Raw genomic sequence first — 27513 nt, 5'->3', positions numbered from 1 at the left:
TTACTAAATTAAATAGCCCAGCGCTTCTCTGGTTTTATGGGATATTGCCGTGACCACACAACTCGTGACATCACACGTTCTCTCTCTCTCTCTCTCTCTCTCTCTCTCTCTCTCTCTCTCTCTCTAGGACCCCACCAACGGCTACTACAACGTGCGAGCCTCGACCCACGACGAGGGCCGGCCGGCGTCCCGCTCCACCATGCACTACTCCGACTACCGCTCCCCGGGCGGCACGCCGGGGGGCGCGGCGTCCATCAGCAGCAGCGCCGGCGCCAGCAGCAGCGGAGCCACGGCCAGCGGCGGGGCCCCCGGGGGCCTTCCCGGCCCCCTCACCTCCCCCGGGGGGCGGCCCCAGGCCTGCTACGACCCCCGGCCCCCTTCCAGACTCTCCCACATCAGCTACGCCCAGTTCAACACCTTCACCCGGGGGGGACAGAGCCAGCAGCAGCAGCAGCCGCCGTCCAACAACCCTCCCCCGCAGGCCGGAGACTTCCCGGGCGACTGCAGCCTCCTGGACTCCGGCCCCCAGCTGGCCTACGACAACTACGGCTACCCCTCGCATGGCTACCAAACCTACCGCATGGGCTTCGCCCCGCCCAGCCTGGCCCCCCTGGAGGCCGGCCCGTCCTACGAGATGTACGGGGTAGGCCCCGGGGTGGGCCCCCCCGGGGTGGGCATGGTGGGGGGTCCCCCCCAGGGCCCCCCGGGGCCCCCGGGCCCGGCCCCCTCGGGCCCCCTCGGGCCCCCAGAGACTGGACTGGGGAAGTACGGCAGCTCCACTCGCTTCTCCTACACCTCACAGCACTCGGACTACTCTCACAGTCGGCACACACAGAGGATGCAGACTCATGTGTGAGACGAAAAAAAGTAGGCAGAAAGAAGCGGCTTATAAATAGCGTCACACTTAATAAAAACACCAAGTCACTCTCACACACAGGCACGCACGCACACACACACACACACACACACGCGCACACGCACACCGCACACGCACACGCACACGCACACGCACACGCACACGCACGCACGCACGCACACACACACACACACACACACACACACACACACACACACACACACACACACACACACACACACACACACACTTGCTTGTACACATAAACAGGATACATAAAATGCGGACATGCGCATTGGAAATGCGCGCACACTAGCTACCTTAGACACATGCACACCCATATCCTCACCTGTACACAGATGCAAATAAATGTTCACATACCCTTGCGTATGCTGTACACAAATGGAAATACACAAAAACACACACACACACACACACACACACACACACACACACACACACACACACAGACACACAGACACACACACTTGCACACAAAGTCCGAAGAACATGCCCACAAGACGGCGGGCGGGTACGAGCAAGAGAGTGAGAGAAAATGAAGGAAGACTGTGAATGAGACAGGGAAAGGGAAAGTTCCTCACAATCCGGAATTCCCTCACTCCCGACGCGTTCCCACGTATATCTGAGCTCTGAAAGAGCAAGACGGCGAAAGTCACAATCAAGACTCGAGTGAGAAGTAGAGCGAACAAGAGAGACCACAGATGTTGGGACGGAACAGCCTATAACGCTATGGATGGATGGATGGATGGAGATTGTAAACGACGAAAGGGGAGCATCTTGAGGCAAGAACTGGTCGTCCGACATGGTACGCGCTTATCGGTATAGAAACCTCAAACAGTGGAAGGTCTTTGCTGGCCGCCATTAATTTTTTTCCCTCCCGTTGTCATTATTTTGTTTGCTCGTTGTTTTATTCATTGATCATAGAGCACATATATATCACAGAATGCCCTTCATGTCTACAGTGACACGTGCCAACTTTACTGTTAACGTGAGGAGCTTCATATTGTTTTTTTGTTTTTTGTTTTTTTTGCACTGCATCGTACAGTATTCATGCTTATAGACGTCTCTTACCTATATCTGTGTATTGTCTCTTTTTTTTTATTTGCACACCAGACTAGAGCTTTGTATTCTATTTTGTAACATTACAGAATTATTTTTGTCATATTTCTGTAAAATGTGTATTTGCGTGTGTATGGACCAAAATGTTGAAACTTGAGAAGTTTGTATAAAGAGCTTTTGCCATGGGTGATATTCACTGAGGCAAAAAGTGAGAGAGAGAGAAGGAGGGAGGGAGAGAAAGAAATAATAATAAAAAAAGAAGAATCGTGCTTTCGGCGGGACCTAGATCCCTCTTGCAATGGGCAGGTAGGAATCTGAAGAAAAAAAAACTCCAGATGTAAATCTGGGCGTATCGGTGTATAAAAGGAAACCTTGTGCCAAGTTGTTCATGTCATTGTTCATCTTACGCCTGATTCATACTTAAATTGCGCGCCAGTGCCACGCACAAACGACAACCGATCTACACCAGTATTCGCGATGAATTCCGAGCTTGTGTATAGATCTGGAAGTTTCCGATGCGAGACACCGACGCGTAACGTTAAGGAATAAATCAGGCATTTTTTTAGTCCGTTTTATATGCAGTAGAAATCACAGAGCTCCTATTGGCTGCTGTCGCTATACACTAACCAACCAGGCTTGGGGGCATTGAGTCATTCCAGAGAGAGACTTTTTTTTTTCAAGCCTAATTCATACTTCGTTTGTGTGACCGTTTGTCGCTCGCTGAAAAAATAACTGACTTTGAAGTGAAATGGGGACAAAAACAGGCTTGAGGGTTCAGCAAAAAAAACAAAACAACCCTGGACCGTGTTCTTGGAGCTCATACAACTATTAGCCTGGGGGCAGCGAGAGAGAGAGAGAGAGAGAGAGAGAGAGAGAGAGGGAGAGAATAAAAAGAGAAGTGTTGGATTTAGAACTGAGTGGCCTTATAGGGGAACATGTCATACATTTCACCATTCATTCGTCAATCGTCAGTATGCCAAAACGGCCAGAAGAGAATGTGTATGCAGAGGTTCAATGAAGGTTAGTCTACAATATTGACATAATAGTGATGTATGACTGTGTGTGTGGGTGTTTGAGTGCGACAGTGAGAGAGAGAGAGAGAGAGGGAGAGAGTGTAATGTTTGTGCGCGCACATTGATTTGTACAGTGTGTTTGTATAGATGTGTGAATGACCCCTGTGTGTATGCGACACATACTGCACACACAGTGAGTGCCCTACTTGCGCATGTGCGCGCGCAACTATTGTATGCAATGCATGTCTGTGTGTATACAGCGCTGGTTCCCAAAGTGGGGTCCTTGAGGGAGTTCCAGGGGGTCCCCAGCTAAATGATAGTTAGGAACAAAATTGACCCTTATGGGCCTGTAACTCAGAGAGTGTACACTCTCCGAGTTAAATTAACTTTGATTTTACAGGGTCCCAGAGATAGAAATGCCATTAAATGGAGGTCCGTAGAATAATATGCATGTCAAACTGTGGGTCCTTGAAATTGAGAATCACTGCTAGAGAGCCGTAAAAATCTTCTCTTATGGGGGTCCGGCCCTGGCATATGTTTTTTTAACGGGGGGTCCCCCCCGTGGCTGATTAGTGTCAATGTGGGGGTCCTTGACATGGAAAAGTTTGGGAACCACTGGTATACACTACAGTACAGTATGTATGTGTGTGAATGAGTCTCCACGTACGAGTGTGTTTTAAAATAAAGTGTGTGTCCATATCATTTCTCTCACAATCCTGTTACAATACTTTTATACCTCTGGTAGGACTGTAACCTGTATTATTGTGTCTTTGAATTTAGAAAAGAAAAAAATCCAATGTTTATCTTATTGTACTGTTCTTCGTAGCAGAGAAAACAAAGTTCAAAAAGACGAAAGTTATCGAAAAATTCTCATTTTTTTTATTTCATTATCTTCAATATTTTTAAAAAATGGTATGTAATTATTTTTCCACAGTATTACATAAATAAAAAAGCACTGTTTTTTATTATAAAGTGTACACGTGGTGGTCTTTTGGGAAGGGTTGAAACATAATAATAATAATATGATCAAAGCCAGTGGTGTAAGTAACTACATACATTTACTTAAGTACTGTATTTAAGTACAATTTTGAGGTATTCCTACTTTACATTTCCAATACTTTTACTTCTACTCCACTACATCTCAGAGGCAAATATTGTACTTTTACATTTATTTGAAATCTTTATAGTTACTAGTGGCTTTGTATAGATTTTGATTATTATTACAAAACATACAGTAACCACTTCAGCCCTATATACAATTCGGCCAGTCGATCTACAAGCTCACAATGCCTCGCAATGTGACACAGTATGAGCTTCTAGATCTGCTGTTTTCAAAAGATGTTTAAACATTTGAAAACTTGAAATGGCACATTCTGCACAATAAGTACTTTAATCCTGGGGACTGGTAAATCAGCCACTGTATCATAATGCACCAGCTGTATACAATGCACCATAGTTTGATTGATTGATTGATTGAATAATTTATTAAACATAAATGTAAAAACAGCAACAGAGTACAGTCAAAACACTCAATAGGGATAGCACACAAAAAAGGTCCTTGCGATCAATCAATCAATTAAAAAACATGAAGAATAACAACAAAATTCAATAACAAAAAATCTAAATGATTTCAGGAAAAATAAAAAATAAACTACTACATGAAAATGGAAAGAGGGGTGGGGGGGCGGTGATCACCTTTTTAAAGAGGAAGGATCATTTCCTCTCCCTTGGGCCTGCTGAAAGGTGGATTTTCAGGCCTGCTTTAAAAGCTGAAGTGATTGATTGAAATATTTATTTAACAGTTTGCAGAATTAAAGTACATTTCAAGCACAAACTCAATACAAAGACTGTTAACTGTGAGTGGACGACCCAATTAAGCATTACACTTGTTTACAACAGGGTCCACCATGTTCAATTCATCAAAACATTTAGAGACAAAAGATCTGCATTTTTTGAGGGAGGAGGTCAGGGCATTCCACGCCTGGGTGGTCGTGCTGTAGAAATATATCCACTGCATAATACACTTCTATATACTGTAGTGTAAAGGCAGTAAAAAGGGAAAAGGTTGACAGTGGTTAAAAGAAAAGGCCCAACAAAAGGGTTTCTAGATGAAAGGAAATGTCGGCCCTGAACTTGGAAAGCGCCCCTATAATGTTTTTTGTTTTAGACTTTTGTCATGGCGTTGAATCATGGGTAATGTCACAGGTGTAAACGTTATAGCTAATTAGAAGCAGGGGCGTCCTATAATAACACGTAGAATAGCTTGTGGATCAGCCTATTTATTTGCTGATCTCCTGGAAAACCTTTAAAATGTTGTATGACATGGTCACAATATGGATGCATGTTTGAGAATGGTTCAAGTTGCTTAATGTTTTTGTTTACACATTGAGTGGCGCGCGGGTACAGTATTGAGGAAGGTCAGACCTATGTTTTGATAGAAGTGTCTCTAAATGTTTTGATGATTTGAACAAGGTGGACCCTCTTGTAAACAAGTGTAATGCTTAATTGTGTCGTCCACTCACAGTTAACAGTTGAGTTGTGCTTGAAATGTACTGTAATTCTGCAAACTGTTAAAAATACATCAATCAATCAATCAATCAATCAATCAATCAATCAATCAATCAATCAATCAATCAATCAATCAATCAATCAATCAATCAATCAATCAATCAATCAATCAATCAAAAAACCACTGGCATTCATTCATAGGCGTTACGTTACACTTCTGGGCAATTCCTCCACCCTGTATGGCCGGCAGGTGGCGCTGATGTTTCAACAACAACAAGATAGGAAACTCAAACAGTGCTGTCACGTGGTCTCAGTGGGCTTTCTGACAGCCAAGATGGCGGCCACAATGTTGAGGTCGCTCAGCTCCAGATTAGGACGTCCTTCAACTAAACTCCTATTAAACAGCTCGGCGGTGCAGAGCCCGGCCTGCACTGTGCTGCACAACAGGTAAGAATCAACACGAAATCCATAAATGTTCAACCCAAAAAAGCACAGTTTCTGCTCTTGCTTTAGCCATGATAAAAAGCCCCCTAAATGGTAGCATGAAGCTAATAATAAATGTGACTGACTTTGCCTAAACTAAAGCTCCATGTCAGCTCTGTTGTTCCCACCTCTCATATACCTGAATAAACACATGTAATCATAATGGTCGTTATTATAATGTCACGTAGCCATTATTTACAACCATGTACATTGTGAGTTTTGGACTGTAATGCCAAACATAGGCCAGCTAGCTATGCTGCTGTTGGAAGGTAATGCTGCTCAACGTGTACCGGTGTTTACATCTCTGACTGAGGCAGTATGAGGTCAAGGTGAAGGATACAGGATAGCTAGGTGGGGCACTGATGATTATTATATGATGATTATTATTATTATTATTATTATTATTATTATTATTATTATTATTATATGATGAATTGAACAAGGTGGACCCTCTTGTAAACAAGTGTAATACTTTATGGCGTCGTCCACTCACAGTTGACAGTTTTTTTGTATTGAGTTGTGCTTGGAATGTACTGTAGTTCTGCAAACTGTAAATAAATGATATTTTAAATCAATCAATCAATGATGGGGATTGGGGACATCTGGGCACCTCCATGTAAAAATTGTCTATAAAAGAAAAATGGTCTTGAGTAATGTAAATCAGTTTTCAAACCAGTGGTCCGGGGACCACCAGTAGTCCTTCAGGTGGTTCCAGGTAGTCCCCAGCTAAAGGATGGAGAGTTGGTAATCAAATGTCTTCTAAATCCTCAGTGGTGCTCAATATTTCATGTCAAGGACCGCAAAAATTATATCTATTTGGCCACCGACCCCCATCTGAAAATATGTAGTTCCAGGGACCCCCAGAAGCAAAGATCTGAGTTAAAAACGTTTTTAAAATAATTTATATTCAAAGATTTGTGCCACATTTTCACGATTCACCAAATAGACCCTTAAAGGTCCATTTGGTTTCATTTTATGCTCTCAAGAGTTACATTATTGTTAAACATCTGGGTTTACTTTCCAAGACGTCTACACAATTTGAGAATGTAGAATCATTGTTAGTTTGCCTGTTATCTCTCCTAATGGTACCAGCATCAATACATCATGGAATTGTGGACAAAATCCTATCCAACGACAACAAAAGGTTTTGTGTCTGTCTGAGAGGCTAAATGTCATCAAATGGTGGTCCGTGGCTCACATTCTGGATAAATTAATGGACCGCCTTGATGTGAAAAGGGTTGAAAACCACTGATGTAAAGTATACATGTGAACAAGCACAGTACATAGTATAGTACATAGTGGATAGAAAATTGTGGCGGGCAGCGATCCAGGAATCCCGAGTTGGTGTCGGCTAGACCTCACTCTCGCAGCAGTCGAGTCATTGTCAGACTACATTTTTTTGAGTGGTGCAACCACTCCAAGGAACAGCTTTGTCCGTGTTCACCTATTTTGTGACGTTCACGTATGTATGAGCATCATATAATGAGTACCAGTAGGGGCGCTGTTGCCTGCTAATGAGAGAGAGAGAGAGAGGGGGGGGGGGGGGGTTCGGACTGGTTCCTAAACCGGGGGTCAGGACCCCCAGAGAGGGTCCAGATGATTCGCTTAATGTCGTGTATTCTATCTCAACAGTAAACAAACCAGCATATGCTGGTTATTATACAGGGTATCATTCGGCACATACGCGGTAAAATTAGTTAACAGGGCAGCCTGCTTGGTTACTGAATGCCATCTCTGTGTCCGTCTCTCAGGCAGAAACAATGGCAGCCAGACGTGGAGTGGTGGACGGAGCAGTACGGCGGGGCAGTGATGTACCCCACAGCCCTCAACGAGAAATGGGTCCCACCACCGTGGAACGGTATAACTACACTACACAGTACACACAGCCACACCGCTCGATAGGTCTCACCACCGTGGAACGGTATAACTATACTACACACAGCCACACCGCTCGATAGGTCTCACCACCGTGGAACGGTATAACTACACTACACACAGCCACACCGCTCGATAGGTCTCACCACCGTGGAACGGTATAACTACACTACACACAGCCACACCGCTCGATAGGTCTCACCACCGTGGAACGGTATAACTATACTACACACAGCCACACCGCTCCATAGGTCTCACCACCGTGGAACGGTATAACTACACTACACACAGCCACACCGCTCCATAGGTCTCACCACCGTGGAACGGTATAACTATACTACACACAGCCACACCGCTCCATAGGTCTCACCACCGTGGAACGGTATAACTATACTACACACAGCCACACCGCTCCATAGGTCTCACCACCGTGGAACGGTATAACTATACTACACACAGCCACAACGTTCGATAGGTCTCACCACCGTGGAACGGTATAACTACACTACACACAGCCACACCGCTCGATAGGTCTCACCACCGTGGAACGGTATAACTACACTACACACAGCCACACCGCTCGATAGGTCTCACCACCGTGGAACGGTATAACTATACTACACACAGCCACACCGCTCCATAGGTCTCACCACCGTGGAACGGTATAACTACACTACACACAGCCACACCGCTCGATAGGTCTCACCACCGTGGAACGGTATAACTACACTACACACAGCCACACCGCTTCATAGGTCTCACCACCGTGGAACGGTATAACTACACTACACACAGCCACAACGTTCGATAGGTCTCACCACCGTGGAACGGTATAACTATACTACACACAGCCACACCGCTCGATAGGTCTCACCACCGTGGAACGGTATAACTATACTACACACAGCCACACCGCTCCATAGGTCTCACCACCGTGGAACGGTATAACTATACTACACACAGCCACACCGCTCCATAGGTCTCACCACTGTGGAACGGTATAACTATACTACACACAGCCACACCGCTCCATAGGTCTCACCACTGTGGAACGGTATAACTACACTACACACAGCCACACCGCTTCATAGGTCTCACCACCGTGGAACGGTATAACTACACTACACACAGCCACACCGCTCGATAGCTCTCACCACCGTGGAACGGTATAACTATACTACACACAGCCACACCGCTCGATAGCTCTCACCACCGTGGAACGGTATAACTACACTACTAGCTAGGGTTCGGTTCCCGGTCCGATTGCTTAATGGTTCCCTTTAACCCATTCTGGACGGGAACCCCTTTTGGTGTTTTAAGCTTTATGCTATACTTTTAGCTATTGAAAAATAGCAGATATCTTTTAATATATTCTTTCAGAGCGAATGTTTTTAACTCAAATCTTTACTTCTGGGGGGGGGGGAACAACATATTTTCAGATGGGGGGGTCGGCGTCCAAATACAGATAATTCTGGGGGTCCTGACATGAAAATGTTTGAGAACGACTGACATAGAAACATGGGTTTTTCAGAAAACTGTCAGGATTTAGAAGATTTGTTTTTAGAATCGTGGTTCCCTGTAAATAACACCATAAAACCGCCATTACCAGAGGGCGTTCGCACACCACAAGGGGTGCGCGCACCACCAGTTTGGGGAACCCCCGCTAGCCCTAAGGTCATCTGTGATGCTTCCTCTCCTCTCCCTCCAGACGTCGATCCTCCCAAGGAGAAGGAGGTGTCCAACCTGACCATTAACTTTGGTCCGCAGCACCCTGCTGCCCACGGCGTGCTGCGTCTGGTGCTGGAGCTCAGCGGAGAGTCGGTGAAGAAGTGTGACCCTCACATAGGCCTGCTGCACCGCGGCACGGAGAAACTCATCGAGTACAAGACCTACCTGCAGGTAACGGAAGGACTCCAAAACACAACCCCTCGTCATTTCCATTTTTCTGTAGTTTCCTCCCTTTTTGAGCGGTGCCTCCACTCCATTACGGAGCTATGTGTGTCCCTGTGTCCAAGCACAGAAAGCTGCAACACGGTAACTAACTCTGTCTGATGAAGTGTGCATCACATTTGTATTATTAGTTTTATTATTTGTCCACGTGCTCACAAGCGCGCTCACACACAGCCGTTATTAGGCCGTTGTTGGCTGTGCAAAAATGGAACGTGTGACTTACAAATAAGTAGAATTTCACCAAATCAAATGTCTGCCCATGCCCATGCAGAACACGGATGCAATTCAGGTTATTGAATAGGCCGATTAGATAGTTGATTCATACGCTAGTCAAGCTTCAGAGCAAATAATGTGCAACCAGGTTGAATAGCTGACAGTGGCAGCAGTTACACTTGTCAACATGCATGTACACTTTGTACAGTAAACTTTACGCTGCCTTCTCTGAACTAGTCACCATAGCAAAATACCATATTTGGGCATGGCTGGTGACATCACGCTACGCTGTGATAACGGACCTCTAAATATCATTCGTGCAATAGATATGCCGGTACTATGAGTAATTATAGGATTTATTTAATGAGAAAGCTATAGAGCAATCTCAACTTAGAACGGCAAAGCATACCAAGTAGCATGGAACCGTTCTTCCATGACTACATGAACTACATGGAAGGCGAAAACAGTGACGCAGACTTCAACCGGGAGGCGTTCGCTCCAGAACCAAACAAACTGTCTTCGGACTCGTCCGACTCGGACTCGGACCACCTGGGGCTCCAGTGGAGTCTGCTGGAGGGCCGCGAGATATACATGTACATGGCCCTGGAGGAGATGCGGGAGCGGGCCACGGTGGAGATGCAGGTCCTGGAGGACATGAAGGCCCGGGCCGTGGAGGAGAGGCTGGCTCTGGAGGAGAGGCTGGCCACGGCCATGGAGGCGCTGCTGGCCAACCAGGACTCCTCCTCCTCCTCGCTGGCCGACCACCAGGCTTCTCCTCCGCCGCCGGCCAATAGGCACGTGATCGCCTCTCTGCCGCACATTACCGTCCTCCGGGATTCTCTGGAGGAGGAGGAGGACTCCTCCTGTCCGATCTGCTGTGGCCAGTACGTCGGAGGCGAGGTGTACACGAGTCTGCCTTGCAGCCACGGTTTCCACAGACAGTGTGTCTCCACGTGGCTCCAGAAGTCCGGCTCGTGCCCGGTGTGTCGCCGCCACGTCTTGGCTCATCCGCCCGCGCGTCGTCCAAGCCCCCAGTAAGGCCATCCAATGGTGAAGCTGCCACTACCTACTGGCGAAAATAGCACTTTCATGGAGGTGGATGGGACGTTCATGACGTCAGCCCCGGACCGCACATTTGAGGTCCGGGCTAGTATAGGCTAGGCTAAACTTCCGCTAGTTATAATTGTACTTTCGGCAGTCTTCCGGGTGCTTCAAAACGCCACTGAGCAACTTCCATTGAAATGAATAGCGTGGGTGCCGGGCTAGCGCTCCGGTCTCTTATCCTTTTATTACTCTATGGTGTCGTCCCGCAGAAGCCGCCGTGCCATTTGCACGCTCATTTCCGCCCAGAGCGAGAAATGTAGGTTCGCTTTAATATTCACGACGACTCCTCCTAGCTCCTAGGTAGCGAGCCATGTAGCAGTTGGTCCGTTCGTTCTTCTGTCTGTCCACGGCTACATAACTGGGCCGATCAGAAGAATGTCTCTGGCCATCTAGGAGAGATGACCAGTGTGTGTGTTTGTTTTCCCTGGGCTAATCTCACACCGGACTACCGATAATCACGGCATCGAAATCAGTTACATTTTGTAATGGAAGTTAATTGTTTTAGCTACAGTGATGTCATGCTTTATATGTATCAATTATCCACCGTGTTCAGGGGTTGACACTAAGGTCTCTGAGGGCAGATTCACACAGAGTCTGTTTGATTCAAACTGTTCCCGGATATGATTGATTGCCTGGTCTCTGCTGGCCATGATTCACATTGGCCTTGATTCTTCTGCACCCGAGTACACTTCATTCAACTGCATTCAAAGCTTTCACATTGCAATCGATCCGTATCCGAGTACACTTCAATCGGTCTAGGGAACGTTTGGGTGATCTGCTCCTGGGGAACGGTACGCAGCATTCACACTAACCACAACATCTGGCAAGTTGTCCCGAGTACGCACCTGGGACCATAGTGTGAATCTGCCCCGAGGCACCTGCCCATCAGGCAAGGTCCTGTTTAGTTCTGCTTGCCCAAAGCCAACTCCACCTGCCCGAAGGTTTTATTTACCTGTCAGGGGCAGGTGGTGGGCGATCCTTAGTGTCAACCCTGATGATGTACAGTAGGCTCAGCCCTTATGGAAACCATAGAAAAAGGCAAACGTGCTTCTTTAGTGGATATGTTGTGGTTATCTTGATTTATATGCCTTTTTATGCCGGCCAACTACATTTGCGGCTCCAGCCAAGTGCGCTAGCAGTAGCACCCTATAATTAATGTCTGGGCTAATAATCCTTCCATTACATTTTACGTTCTGGAACATTTACGGTTGCCTGTAAAATCTTGAAATGATTCAGTTGTTTACCCATGCTTGTAATGATTAACGGTCATTGTGTTGTTTGAAATGATGAGAACGATGTTGGAGATGTATGTTGTAAATATTTGCACCTTCTTTTTTTTAGACTATTATTAATTTCGATTATTTAATTTCTTTAATTACATTTATCGCAGACTATCCCAAAACAATTGATTAAGTGCCCCTATTTTTCCTGACATCCCATTCATGCCGTTATTAACCCATTCTAAACGGGAACCCCTTTTGGTGTTTTAAGCATTATGTTATACTTTAGCTATTGAAAAATTGCAGATCTACAAGCTCATAGCACGGCACAGAGCTTGTAGATCTGCTATTTTTCTAAAATCTTGAAAATGTGGTGCAAATCTTTGATTTGCACCACAGAGCGAACGTTTTTTTTTAACTTAAATCTTTGCTTCTGCATGGGGGGGGGGGGGGGTCTCTGGAAGAACATATTTTCAGATGGGGGTCGGTGGCCAAATACATATCATTTTTGGGCTCCTTGACATGAAATGGTTTGAGAACCACTGACATAGAAACATGGAGTTTTTCAGAAAACTGTCAGGATTTAGAAGGCATTTGTAGAATCGTCCTCAGGTCTAAATGGGTTAACTTATTAGACATTTTCAGTTATACTGTACGTTATACAAAGTACTGTACAGTTCATGTATTAGCAGGTGATAAATAAAGTCTTGAAATTATTATTAATTAGCTCAATTATGATTTATTTTTTTTGAAAGATGGTGGAAAAAGTGGTAACTGTACTGTATATAGCGCCTTTTATTCAAAGCGCTTTCCAATGTGCTTTACATTAGGTAACCATGCAAAGTACAAACCTGCTCATCGGAAGCAGAGAGAACACGTCCCAACTTCCAAGTCTTGCCCAGGGGACAGTCGTGGCACGACTGTAGATCAGGGACGTGCACACATAGACATCAAATGGGGGAGCGCGCAATTACTTTGGACCGCTACAAACTGTTAAATCTCAGTTTCTCTGTGAAGGAACGTTTGAAATGTTGATTAGGTTTAACTATTTGCTACCTACCTACTTTAAGCATGTTACGTAATGACTACTTGTGCCTGATATGGCAGTGGTGCCAGATTACATACATGTATACATAAGAGCATTACCTTTAATTCTCCCAACACTAAAACATATCGTCATTACGTCACCATCGAAAACCAATTACACTCTGGCATTGGGTCCTTTAATCCACATCTTTATTACGTCATCATTGAGAGCTAGTTATACATATACTATGTATATGTATGTATATGTAATTTGTAAGTTGATTAGCGGTATATTTTATGTTTGCGTCATCATTGAGAGCTAGTTATACATATACTATGTATATGTATGTATATGTAATTTGTAAGTTGATTAGCGGTATACTGTGGTTACTTTGCACCAAAAACCGTCCCAGCCAACCCGCCACTTTTGATGCGTATGCAAATAAAACAGCAAATTGTGCCTGATTTGCTGGGACCAGATTACATACATGACCATATTTCTTACGTCATCATTTTGAGCTAGTCATACATATACTATATATATGTAATTTGTAAGTTGATTAGCGGTATACTGTGGTTACTTTGCGCCAAAATCCGTCCCAGCCAACCCGCCACTTTTGATGCGTATGCAAATAAAACAGCAAATTGTGCCTGATTTGCTGGGACCAGGTTACATACATGTATACACAGGAACATTACCTTTAATCCTCCCAACACTAAAACATTACGTCACAATCGAAGACCAATTACACTCTGGCATTGGGTCCTTTAATCCACATATTTCTTATGTCATCATTGAGAGCTAGTTATACATATACACACCATGTACTCTGGTCCCAGCAAATCAGGCACAATTAGCTATTTTATTTTACAAATTACATATATATATAGTATATGTATGACTAGCTCTCAATGATGACGTAAGACATATGGTCATGTATGTAATCTGGTCCCAGCAAATCAGGCACAATTTGCTGTTTTATTTGCATACGCATCAAATGGGACGGGAAGTAATAATGATAAGGTAATTGCAGTAAAAAAATATAATAATAATACATATTTAGCCACTTGTACCCCCCCCCCCCCCCCCCCCCCCTCAACAAAGTGGTTAAAAATGTGCATGGTGTGGTTTGTGTGTGTCTCAGGCGCTGCCCTACTTTGACCGTCTGGACTACGTGTCTATGATGTGCAACGAGCAGGCCTACTCTCTGGCCGTGGAGAAACTGCTCAACATCCAGGCCCCGCTCCGAGCACAGTGGATCAGAGGTGAGGATCAAACCACCTAATGGTTGTGTAATTCCCTCAGTACAGACGACAGCGACGAGTTCTTTATATACTGGCAGGATTTGTTTTGGTGGTATCCAGACCGTGAAAACTGTATAGTAAAAAACATATACACAAATACAATAAACACTAGTCAAAAATAATAACAAAAACATACAGTAATATCTCCAACATTGTCTTGATAATGTCATCACTTTCAATTACTGTATACACATAAACTTTGGTTACATATAATCTAATAAAAAACACAAAGACCACATCTAACTACAACCCAACATGTGTTAGCCCTCCTTAGCTGTGCTAGCACTTAGCTGTTTAACAACAACAACAACAATACAAACAAAGGACAGAAAACAACACACAAAAAACGTCAGCAAAATGTACCTTAGTAGCTGCATTGCATGAGGAAATTGTGTAGCTTGTATTACGTTGTGTGATTCTCTTGAAGCTATGAGCTAGCTTGCAGATGCAATATACACTGAGAAACATGTACTAAATCTGCTGACTTTTTGGAGAGTGTTACGCTAAAATACGTCCTGATATAAAGGTCCGATATAAAGGACAAAGGTTCCGCCTTAGAGAACTTTGGTCCCTACCTAAATAAATAACTGAGCTGACTGACACAGAGGCAGTTACAGGTTGAATGATGTAGGGCGGCTGTGGCTCAGGAGGTAGAGCAGGTCGTCCAATGATCCCTGGGTCGGCGGTTCAAATCTTGGCTTTTCCTGTCCACATGTCAAAGTGTCCTACGTTGCCTTCAATGAGTTGGTCGGTGTGAGCTTGCCACCATTTGTTTGGGAAGTGAGGACGCTGGCGTCGACTGTTCGCCGCTTCACCTCCCAATGTATGAATGAATTAAATTCTAAAGCGCTTTGAGCACTTGGAAAAGCTCTATAAAAATGCAATTCATTAATGATAATTCACTGAGCTCATGAACGCGAATTGTTAAATAAATTATGTTGTGAAAAAGACACTAGGTTTTTTTAAATGTGTGTGAAGCCTGTCTATAGAAACTCAAGTTGTTGTTGGTGTTCTGTCTGCAGTGCTGTTCGGTGAGCTGACTCGCATCCTGAACCACATCATGGCCATCACCACGCACGCCCTGGACATCGGAGCCATGACCCCGTTCTTCTGGCTGTTTGAGGAGAGAGAGAAGGTCGGAGAAATATCACCATGTACCCTCCTGTGTAGCGGCGTAGCGCTGCACAATTAATCAAAAATAGATCGCGATCTAGATTCAGACAACTACGCAATCTAATTTTGTGAAGGATCGCACTAGTTGGCTGTCCAATTTATTTGAGTTACTCTTGTGTTTTGATACGAGAGACTTTAAGAGAGGTTTAAGTCAAGCACTTTGATGTTGTCTGTTTAAAGCCACAGTAGTTGGCTCCAGGTGCCACATTTTGAATGTAGTAATGTTCAGCAACTACAGACTAAAGACAATGAGTGTTTTTATGGATAAAATGAGAATCGTGTGAGTCACACGAAAGTATCCAAATAACAGCAGATCTCGAAATGTGTCACAATGCGAATGGGTTTTGAATGATTTGCTTATTTTGAATTTTAATCCTGAAAAGTAACTTGCAGTCAGTGTGTGAGGCGTCTTGTGAGCTTGTAGTTCGGCTATTTTCACTACGTTTGCCTCTTTTCGTATGTAATATTTGACAGTTTGCTATTAAAAAGGTCTTAATATCCCTGTATACACTTACTTATACTGTATGATGGTTTGTTTACTGAGAATCATCTGGGGGTCCCGACACCCAGTTTAGGAACCACTGATGATGGGGAAATATTGATCCTTCCTCTCTCATTCTAGTTTATCATAATGACCTTACTTAAGCGCCCACATTTTTAAGCCTCATTTATATTGTGTCATACGAACCATGATGTGGCTCTGCGACAACAAACACCCTGACCTCCTGTCCTGTCCTGTCCTGTTCTGTCCTGTCCTGTCCTGTCCTGTCCTGTCCTGTCCTGTCCTGTCCTGTCCTGTCCTGTCCTGTCCTGTCCTGTCCTGTCCTGTCCTGTCCTGTCCTGTCCAGATGTTTGAGTTCTACGAGCGAGTGTCTGGAGCCAGGATGCATGCTGCCTACGTCAGACCCGGCGGCGTTCACCAGGTAAAGCACTGGATTCAGTTACGCTGTTACGCCACCGTCATTTCTGTAGTAGCTTTTAGAAAACTACCATACCAATCTGGTCTTCAGCTTTGACCTAGTTTTGTGTCTCATGTTTTATCTGGTCACTGGATGAAAAATATAATGACTAAAAATAAGGTCTTAGCCAGGTATTTAGTACAAGACTTAAGGCGTCCGTGGTGAAGTGACGTGTCGTGTGACGTTGTGTTCCAGGACATGCCCCTGGGCTTGATGGATGACATCTATGAGTGGGCAAAGAACTTCTCCATCCGAATCGACGAGGTGGAAGAGGTTTGTTTCTGCTGCTTCTCTCTGTGAGCCGTTTAAACAGAATGTTACAGTTATGTATTAGGTTACAGGTATGGTGGTCAAGCCATCAATAGATCACACTCTCTGTTGGGTTTTTTTTCATCCCCTCTGGGCAGATGCTGACCAACAACCGTATCTGGAAGAACCGCACAGTTGACATCGGGGTGGTCACCGCTGAGGAGGCCCTTAACTATGGTTTCAGGTAACCTATACTTGCCCGTTTTTCCTACTGAAATCTTCCCCAGTGAGGGGTGGCAGGGACCAAGGACTGTCTAAAAAGGACGAGACGCGAAGACAACATGGCGTCGTACGGGCGACGCCATGTTGCTCCATGGAAGGAAAGAAACATGCGCAATGGGCTATATGCAGCCAACACTTCCTCGTTCAGCTTCCTTGGTCTCAACGCATGTTTCTTTCCTTCCATGGAGCACCATGTGAGCAACATGGCGGCGCCCTTACGGTCTTCGCGTCCCGTCCTCTTTAGACAGTCCTTGGCAGGGACTGGGAAGGAGCGGGCGGGCGCAGTCGGTGCACACAGAAGTCAAGGCAGATGGCTGTGTAGTTGAAGCACAACGGACGTGCGCTTATGAGAAACGACAAAAATGAAAACTGCTGCAAAAATAGAAGCACAACACAAGGATAAAGGAAACATTCAACATCCAGTTTGCTAATTCAAAACGACTACTACTACTTGTGTACTTGGTGTTGAAACTTCTCTAATTTCTCTAACTATTATAAATGTTCACGACTGTGTACAAACAAATATAATTTATAAAAAGGCTACGACAGTGAATTGGGTTCACGGAAGTTGTTGTAGGTTATGTGGCGATTATCTGACACGATCTGACACATGTCTCTTGCCTTGCCCCCCAGCACCTCAATTCCGGGAGGAAATGCGTCTTGGTAGTCACCACGTTTGAATGCTATATCTTTTTATTATTGCATATCCTCCTGACTTGTGTAATGTAGTATCCATGTCTCTTATGTGCACACATACATAAAGGTAGTTAAGGTACACACACACACACACACACACACACTACATACACAAAGAAAAAAACAAACATAATGTGTATTTTCGGTGCATGTAAACATTGTCAATTAACATATCAATCAATCCAAATACGGTGTTTTTCTCCCTGTGTCAGTGGAGTGATGCTGAGGGGCTCGGGGATCAAATGGGACCTGAGGAAGTCCCAACCCTACGACAAGTATGATGAGGTGTCATTCGACGTCCCCATCGGAAGCAAAGGCGACTGCTATGACAGGTACAGTACAGCCGTGGATCTAGCATGTTTCTGACAGGTACAGTACAGCCGTGGATCTAGCATGTTTATGACAGGTACAGTACAGCCGTGGATCTAGCATGTTTATGACAGGTACAGTACAGCCGTGGATCTAGCATGTTTATGACAGGTACAGTACAGCCGTGGATCTAGCATGTTTATGACAGGTACAGTACAGCCGTGGATCTAGCATGTTTATGACGGGTACAGCCGTAGATCTAGCATGTTTATGACAGGTACACAGTACAGTACAGGTCTAGCACAGGGGTGGGCAACTTTGACGATGGAGAGGGCCTCTATATTTCCACACTCACTCCAGAGGACCACATTGCATAGACTGTTGTATAAAAAAAATAGCAGATTTGGTTGAGCTTTGAGCTTGTAGATTTGTTGCTATATTTGAATTAAAATCCTGAGTTGTGCAACTGTTATCTGGCCTAATCTTACTCTTGTGTGTGTGTGCGTGCAGGTACCTGTGCAGGGTAGAGGAGATGAGGCAGAGTCTTCGCATCATGTTGGAGGCGCTCAACAAAATGCCCGAGGGAGAGATCAAGGTGGACGATGCCAAGGTGGCTCCGCCCAAGAGGTCTGAGATGAAGGTATGACCGCTAAACCCCTTATCCCTAAACTTCTTTGCCTTTTTCTTTCTTTCTTTATTTTTTTTTTTTTACTGTTTTGAAAAACATTTTAAAATTGTTCAACCAATGCCAGGGGAGGGAAACTTTGGAGAGGGCTGCTATAGTTCCACACTCACTCACAGAGGGCCACATTGCATATACACATTGCATATAACGTGTCTCAGTGCGACGCGTTTTGTTTTGAGCTTGTAGATCTGCTATTTTTGCTGTATTTGAATTTATATCCTTTTTATTATTTTATTGGAAACCTGAAAAGTTACATTTTTATTTAATTTCAAATGCATTTAGTTATACTTATGTTAAAGTAATTAAAGCGGGTAATGTTTGGAATTGCAACAGCTGAAATCAATCATATATCAGTATTCTGATATTAACCTTGAGGGCCATATTAAAGGACAACTTTAGTTTTTTTCAACCAAGGTTCATGTTTTAGTTTGTTATGAGATAAAGTAAAAGATGACTGTTAATCTTTTTTCATTTTGCTGCTTTCTTTCGTTTGAGGGATTTTTGCTGTTTTTGACAGGGGGGCGGGGGCATTCGAGCATGGGACTATATATGTATTTTTTTACACCATTTTATGGTGATTTCTTTTTTTATGGTTTACTATAGTCCCATTAACAGTTTGACTGCTTAATTTATCCCAGTCATTCTTCTCATTTGCCGGAAATTCCAAAGAACTTTGAAGAACCATTGCATATTATTTCATAATGTGACAATATCACAAAATGTCGCAAATGAAAGAGGCATCTTTCCTCTTTACTCAGAAAAAAAAATTATGTTTCTAGCATGTTGCATTCTGTAGATACAGGCAGTTTTATACAGCTCGGTTTCAACCTAAACAGGCGTCTGTAAAAATGCATTTGAAGTTATCGTCATTTGTTTGCTGAACACTTCTATTTTGCCCATGACATATTTTCTATCATAGTGACAGAGACATACCATATATCAAATGAAAGCTATAATCATCTACTTTCACTAGGAAAAGAGATAGAATCTCTATCATCTTTAGTTTTCAAGATGTGGCCATTTGAATGAGTCTTAACACTTTTCAGTTTATCACTTTTCAGACTCTCGTTTTTGACCCGTCACATTTATATACCCATATCATATTTTTCTAATGATGTGAACATGTCACGGAATATACCAATTGGAAGAGGAGCATTTCCTCTTTATCCAGAAAAAATTTTTATGTTTGTAGCATTCTGCATTCTGTAGATAGAGGCAGTTTTATACCTGCTCTGTTTCACCCCAAACATGCCTCCGTAAAAATGATTTGGTAGTTATTTTAATTTTTTTGAAGAACACTTCCATTTTGCCCATAACATATTTTCTATCATAGTGACAGAGACATACCATATATCAAATGAAAGCTATAATCATCTACTTTCACCAGGAACATAGATAGAATATCTATCATCTTTAGTTTTCAAGATGTGGCCATTTGAATGAGTCTAACACTTTTCAGTTTATCACTTTTCAGACTCTCGTTTTTGACCCGTCACATTTATATACCCATATCATATTTTTCTAATGATGTGAACATGTCACGGAATATACCAATTGGAAGAGGAGCATTTCCTCTTTATCCAGAAAAAAAAATTATGTTTGTAGCATTCTGCATTCTGTAGATAGAGGCAGTTTTATACCTGCTCTGTTTCACCCCAAACATGCCTCCGTAAAAATGATTTGGTAGTTATTTTAATTTTTTTGAAGAACACTTCCATTTTGCCCATAACATATTTTCTATCATAGTGACAGAGACATACCATATATCAAATGAAAGCTATAATCATCTACTTTCACCAGGAACATAGATAGAATATCTATCATCTTTAGTTTTCAAGATGTGGCCATTTGAATGAGTCTAACACTTTTCAGTCTCACGTTTTTGATCATTCATATCAGGAGAAAACCACTTGTGAATATCCATCAAGCCGAATGGACTTGATCTTTTTATTTTTACACAACACAGGAAGGAAAAAGCTTCTTTACATAGAACAGACACATAAAATCAGGTGTGTGTGGCTGTGTGCGTGTGTGTGTGTTGTGTGTGTAAAGTTCTCAGGTCGACCCTGCACGACTGGCATTTGCATAGTCAGGCAGTGTGTGATAGTGGGCGAAGCAGATCTTTCGGTGCAGTGGCATACAACACGCAGCACACTGGTATCTCGTCTCACTCCGCTTGTTCTGCATTTTGCAGACTCTGCATTCCCTCATTGGGTTCTGTTTTTTGGCACCGGGTGCCGGTTGGATCTTCACTGGAATATGGGCTGTTGCCAGAGGTGCGATGCTTGCAGAGAGCCTGGACCGAGGGTCGCGCTTTGGTGCCCTGGTTGCTTTGGTGGGGCTAGTCCACGCCTTGACCAGACTTTCAATGAAGGTCATCATGTCCTTCACAGCTCCCCGAGGATGTCTTTTCTGGTACAGGACGAAGGAATTAAAAATGCAGATTTGCAACATATAAAAGACATATTTGTTGGTCCATTTGTAGGACTTTCGGATGAACGGATAGTAGGATATCCGTTGGTCCATTTTGTCCACACCATTCATGCCATTGTTGTACTCCTTCACACAGATGGGCTTGGCAACAGTAAGCAGGCCTGTCTTCTTCTTCCATCTGCGGATGTCGACCATCTCATCCGGGTGGAAAGTTGTCACCATGCGGACTACCTTGGTGTCTCTCCATGCCAACGTCAGAACCGTGTCCGTGTGTCTCACGATTCTGTCGCCGACTGCCAGGGTGGAATTGGATGCCTGTGCCACTTCTGGTGGCGCCCCTCTGTTCCTTCGGAGTGTTCCGCAGACATGGGTTTTCATCTCAAGGAGCAGGTTGCACATGGCGACAGAGTTATAGAAGTTGTCCATGTACAATGTGTAGCCCTGGTGTTTTAGGCGTCCTAGGAGTGAGGGAACTATCTCAATCAAGAGACCAGGCTCTCCACAATAAGGCTGCATGTTGAATGCATATCCAGTGTCACTATCACAGACTATGTAAGACCTAATTCCATAACGAACTGGCTTATTCGGCGAAAAAACTTTGAAACCTAATCTGCCTCGAAACAGCAATGTCCCTTCATCTATGCTGATCTTCTGTGAAGGCTGAAACAGGGCCTGGAACTTTGTTACAAAGTACTCAAAGATGGGGCGAATTTTGTGGAGCCTGTCCTTTGGATCTGGAACGTTGTTGAAGTGGATGAAGCGCAAGATGTTCTGAAATCGGTTGCGAGCCATGACCTTGGCAAAGTATGGAGTGGCGGTGATCTCCTCTGTGGACCAGTAAAGCTCTAGAGCCGGTTTCCAAACTAGACCGGTCAGGAAAAAAAGGCCAAGAAAACTTTTGAGTTCCTTCCTGGTGACAGGCACCCAGTCGTGGGCTCTCGAGTGTGGCATGAAGGGCATTTCAGCAATGGACTTCTCCGCGTATAGATTTGTCTGATAGACTATCATATCCAGCAGATCGTCAGTCACAAACAGGCTGAAGAAGTCCACTGGCTGGTCTGACTGTAGCAATGCAGCACCGTTGATCGGCCCAGGTGTAGCAGTGAAGGGTATGTCCTTAGGCTGCCAACGTACTTGCTCCACACCACGCCAGCCAGGAGACACTGGCTCCTCACGGACACTGCCCTTTCCCCGGCCTGTGAATCATAGAAATACAATATATGCATTTACAATAGGCCTACATGTATTTAGATAAAATGCAATACTGTTGTGACATCTGGTGGAGCTGTTGCCCCCGAGTACAGATAAGCGGTCTACACATGCCTACATGTATTTAGAATAAATAAGTAAAATAAATAATGTGCTGATGTATCCACACAGAAAACATTTAGGCAAAAATAATGAACGTGTAGTCCGATGAACAACCACTAGATGGCAATGATGCTCTTATGCTGGCAATTCTGATGAATAAAGTCACATGTGATGTGTAAAGGTTTTAGAAATAAAGCAAAACAAATGTATTTTCTCTTACCCTTGCCTTTGCCTTTGCCTTTTCCAGGCCTTGCTGGACCGGATCTGGGGGGTGAGGGTTGAGGCTGGCTGATCTCAGCACCTAGAAACATCAAATAAATAGATATATTTATTTATATGATGTGCAAAAAATTAAATACATTTACACAGTACACCAACTTGAATGTAACAAGTCTCACCAATTACAACAGGCCTACATGTATTTAGAATAATACATAAGTAAAATAAATAATCTTACCTCCAGACACAACACCTTCACCAGCATCGTCATCCTCAAATGCATCCTCCTCCCCAGAGCCTAGAAAAATAACACATTACATAAAAAAACAAATCAATTTTCACTTTTGGAAGACATTTTACCCAGTCAAATAGCATTCACATTCAGTCACGAGTGAGATCACAATAAAAACGAAAACTTACTGGCAAATGCATCGACTCCGTGACGCACAGGCGCACTCTGATGGAAGGGGCTGTCCCGGCTCTTATGTAGCGGTTGTCTGAACGGTTTCCACGTCAAGTCCATGGGATCATCTACTTCATCGTTGTTATCAGATTCTGTAGAAAGTAACACACCAAAAATAAGATTTATTGACGTATAATCACGCGCGCGCACACACACACACACACCCACAAAATAAGCTTTATTGACGTATAATCGTTCAACATGCGTGTATAGAAACATACACTCATTCAACGATTAGCTTTATCACACACACACACACACACACACACACACACACACACACACACACACACACACACACACACACACACACACACACACACACACACACACACACACACGATTCCCCGTCATTGAATGAGTGTATGTTTCTATACACGCATGTTGAACGATTATACGTTCTCTCTGTGTGGCGGTGGCGAGCGACAAGATCCTCGTTCCACTGCATGGTTCCCTGTTCCCTCGCTCAAGCAGTTTTGTTTTGTGATAATGGATAGATCGCTCAACGTTTGGGGGCCTCGACCAGCCCCCAAACGGTGAGCGATCTATGCATTACTTACGAGGATCATAAAGTCGTGTCGCTCGCAAACCGCCACACAGAGAGAACTCGTTCTCTCACAGAGAGAACTCGTTCTCTGAGAGAACGACTTGAACTCGTTCTCTGAGAGAACGAGTTGAGAACTCGTTCTCTGAGAGAACGAGTTCAGTGGAACGAGGATCATAAAGTCGTGTCGCTGTTCGCCACCGCCACACAGAGAGAACGGGGGTGGATTCTAACAACAAAATAAACGAAATAAATAAACCATGATATATGCACCAACCTGATGGATCGGACTTCTGAGAGTTGTATGGACTTTCCAACACGTCCCGGTCGGTCAGGGCTCTTCCACTAGTGGCCCTGGGTGTAGAAAAAGTGGACGGTATGCCCCTATTCTCAGGGGTAGTCAATGGCTCAGCTGGTTCTTCATCCGACATCTCGGAACCCGTGTCGGCGTTGGGGAGGGGAGCATAATAGTCAAACATGGTTGCCTGACCACGACCCGCCGCGTTCGGGAGACGCTTACCCCGGGCTCGGCCTCTTCCACGTCCACGGTTCGGAGCACTGGGTCCTGGGACTTGAATGGAGGCTGCTCGCCCGACACCACTTTGCCCAGGGACCGGGCTAGCATTACGGCTGCGGGCAAGTCCAACTAATCGCTCGCTGACACGGCTAGGTGGAGTAGGTGCAGAGACTGGAATGGAGGCTGCTCGCCCGACACGACTTTGCCCAGGGACCGGGCTAACATTACGGCTGCGGCCAACTGAACGCCCGCGGGCACGGCTGGGTGCAAGACCAGAGGCAGTTCTCCCAACACCACTCCTCACAGGAACAGGGCTACCTTCACGGCTGCGGAGAGCGAAGCGATCACTGGCTCTTTTAGGACGATTTGGACCAGGCATTTCACTACTGCACGCACACTACACGGATACACTTTCTTCGATCTCTCTCTCGCTCTCATGCGACTTCTCAGTTCGTACCTACTCCCACAAAGAAAACGTGAGAAAATTGCCTTTTTATATTGTTTGTGTTTTGATTGCAAATCCCTTTCATGTGGTAGGGTTGTACTGCCATGTGGATGCTTGTTTTGGGTTACAATGTATGAGCCATCAGCCAACACAGCGCCATCTCTTTTGATGGAGGAGACGTTGTTGTTGCACGTGTAGCTGTTGTTGTGATCACGTGGTCTATGGTTCCCTTTGATCGGCAGTTTATTTTGGTGTCAAAGTGACCCACTGCGGACCACTGTGACTCACTGCGGACCACTGCTAGCCTTTGATCAACCATCCCTTTGACTAGGTTGTTTTTGAACACACTATTTCTGACTTTTTTTTTTTCACAGAAGTCTGAGATTTTGTGACGGGCTGGGGAAGTGTCCCATGTAATGTATAGACAAATAATAGCAAAATGTCGGGTTTAGCTTGTTCGGCAGCTATTTATAGTGTATTAAAAGTCGAGAAAAACGTTTTCAGCAGTCAAACTGTTAAACGCCAGGAAATTACATCTGGCCACAGAAGATCACAGGATCTACTGAATGTGAAGGTAGCCTACTGGGGGAAGGCTTATACTGTGTGTATAGGCTCAATATGTCAGTTTGTCACATTCAGTAGATCCTGTGATCTTTTGTGGCCAGATGAAATTTCTTGGGGTTTATTAGGACTATAGTAAATAATAAAAAAATAAATCGCCATAAAATTTTGTACACAAATACATATTTAGCCCCATGCTCGAATGCCCCTAAATCCTTAAAACGAAAGAAAGCAGCAAATTAAAGAAAATGAACACTCACCTTTTAGTTTCTCTATTAACAACCTAAAACATGAACCTTGGTTGAAAAAAACTAAAGTTGTCCTTTAAGTGAAGGTGGGGGCCGCATTTGGCCCCCGGGCCGCAGATTGCTCGTGCATGAACTAGGCGATGAAAAATCCATCCTTTTACATTACGTGACATTTGATTGCTTTTGTGTGTGTGTCCATGACAGACGTCCATGGAGTCTCTGATCCACCACTTTAAACTGTACACAGAGGGTTACCAGGTCCCTCCTGGGTCTACGTACACAGCTGTGGAGGCACCCAAGGTGAGACCCCCATCCTTTTCCTTGAATGGCGGTGTGTGCCTGCTAAGGTGTGATAACAAGTGCCATCAATCAATTTTTTAATGTTCGAAGATCCAACTTGTAGAACTTGGAAGGGAAGAGGTGTGTATTGTGTAATGATGAACGTCCTCTGGAATGATACTCTCCGTTATGGGGGGTTCCCAGCAGAATTAGTCAGGATTGGCGACTCAAACCCACAATGCGCTGTCGGGCTGAATTCGGAGTTTAGGTGCCCGAGCCGCTAGTGCTGGCCAGGCCCTGTTTAACCCTTAGTATAAACATTGGCTATTTTCACAAACATTTCACATTTTAACACAAATGGTGTCTGGGGATCTCCTAGATCTGGAACAAAATATTGGGGGACCTTGACATGAAAAAGATAACCATCACTGCTCTAAGTTATATAACCTGGGTGTGTTTTGTGTGTGTGTTAATTAATTTATTAATTCCAGGGTGAGTTTGGCGTCTATCTGGTGTCAGACGGCTCCAGCAGACCGTACCGATGCAAGATCAAAGCACCCGGATTCGCCCACTTGGTGCGTGCTTAAACACCCATTCCTTATTCATTGAGTGTGTTTGGCCATTTTTTCTAACCCAGTAACTTGCAACACAAGGAAGGACAAATTATCTGCTTTTATTCATGGTTTAAAGTTCTCTGTTACCACGACTGATTTCAGTCATTTGGATTCCATAGAAGCCAGCGTGTCTTCTGTGAAAGCATGCTACGCACTGAAAATAGCCACGTGTTGTGATCTTGTAGATCTGCTATTGTCGGTCATTAGTTATTAGTTATAGTTATTACGTTTAGAAGCATCTTCCAGAAACATGAATGGTATCAGAAATGTCATGATTTCTTCAGCCGGTCGGACTAAAACATCATCAGTACATTTTCAGTCTTAAGATTTTATTTTTCTTTATTCATTTCTATCAAAATAAAGATGAAATCAATACATTATTAATAATAATGTTTTCCTTCTACCAGGCTGCTCTGGACATGATGGCCAAGGGACACATGCTTGCTGACGTGGTGGCCATTATCGGTAAGAAAGACACCCGACATTCTTCAAACGTTCACCATCTCAAACTATGTTCAAAATGTTATTCACAATGTATTGGATTCAAACTGTCTCAAAGGTGCAGTCAAATGCTAAACACCTTATGTAATGACTGATGCACTATTTTAAAAAGGCACTTCTTTTTCTCCTCTCTCTTACAACAGGCACACAGGATATTGTGTTTGGAGAAGTTGACCGTTAGAAGCTGCTGCTGCTTATCTGTTCATGTATCTCTCTCGAAGAGGACTTCTTCTTCTTCTTCTTCTCCTCTGACCTAACTTGTTCATCTGTCACGGTTGTCTTCACGATTCACTGTAGAGAAACACGTTGACGGAGGATTCTGCTCGTAAACCATCGATGTACATTGTACAATGTGTCTAAATAAACCTAATTAATATTTTATGACCAAACTA

The 27513-nt window shown here is 44.2% G+C and overlaps 2 protein-coding genes across 3 annotated transcripts in view; both read left to right on the top strand.

Annotated features, from left to right (window-relative positions):
* The window catches only part of kirrel1a (kirre like nephrin family adhesion molecule 1a), a 65457-nt gene extending 62643 nt beyond the window's left edge, over positions 1–2814 (top strand). For both annotated transcript variants that reach the window (XM_083789048.1, XM_083789047.1), the window contains exon 15: positions 128–2814. In XM_083789048.1, coding sequence (XP_083645174.1) covers positions 128–856 — 729 coding nt within the window. In that variant the 3' untranslated portion in view covers positions 857–2814. The remainder of the gene's footprint in view (positions 1–127) is intronic.
* A 2962-nt stretch (positions 2815–5776) lies between these two features.
* Positions 5777–27510, top strand: ndufs2 (NADH:ubiquinone oxidoreductase core subunit S2). Its single transcript, XM_083788702.1, has 14 exons — positions 5777–5904; positions 7692–7798; positions 9524–9714; positions 14474–14594; positions 15656–15768; positions 16655–16729; positions 16961–17038; positions 17173–17258; positions 18205–18324; positions 18812–18941; positions 25932–26027; positions 26498–26581; positions 27028–27085; positions 27265–27510. The coding sequence occupies exons 1-14, from the start codon at positions 5792–5794 to the stop codon at positions 27300–27302; spliced, it is 1410 nt and encodes a 469-aa protein (XP_083644828.1). The 5' UTR covers positions 5777–5791; the 3' UTR covers positions 27303–27510.
* Positions 27511–27513: the final 3 nt, after the last annotated feature.

The sequence above is a fragment of the Protomyctophum parallelum genome (assembly GCF_964188405.1).
Source record: "Protomyctophum parallelum genome assembly, chromosome: 18".
NCBI lineage: Eukaryota > Metazoa > Chordata > Actinopteri > Myctophiformes > Myctophidae > Protomyctophum > Protomyctophum parallelum.
This window is presented reverse-complemented; position numbering and strand designations above follow the sequence as displayed.

Bases quoted from the DNA above. Each gene is read 5' to 3' on its own strand.
- ndufs2 (XM_083788702.1), top strand. From the start codon at position 5,792: ATGGCGGCCACAATGTTGAGGTCGCTCAGCTCCAGATTAGGACGTCCT. The intron at 5,905-7,691 runs GTAAGAATCAAC...TCCGTCTCTCAG, and splicing joins TGCACTGTGCTGCACAACAG to GCAGAAACAATGGCAGCCAG. The intron at 27,086-27,264 runs GTAAGAAAGACA...CTCTTACAACAG, and splicing joins TGACGTGGTGGCCATTATCG to GCACACAGGATATTGTGTTT.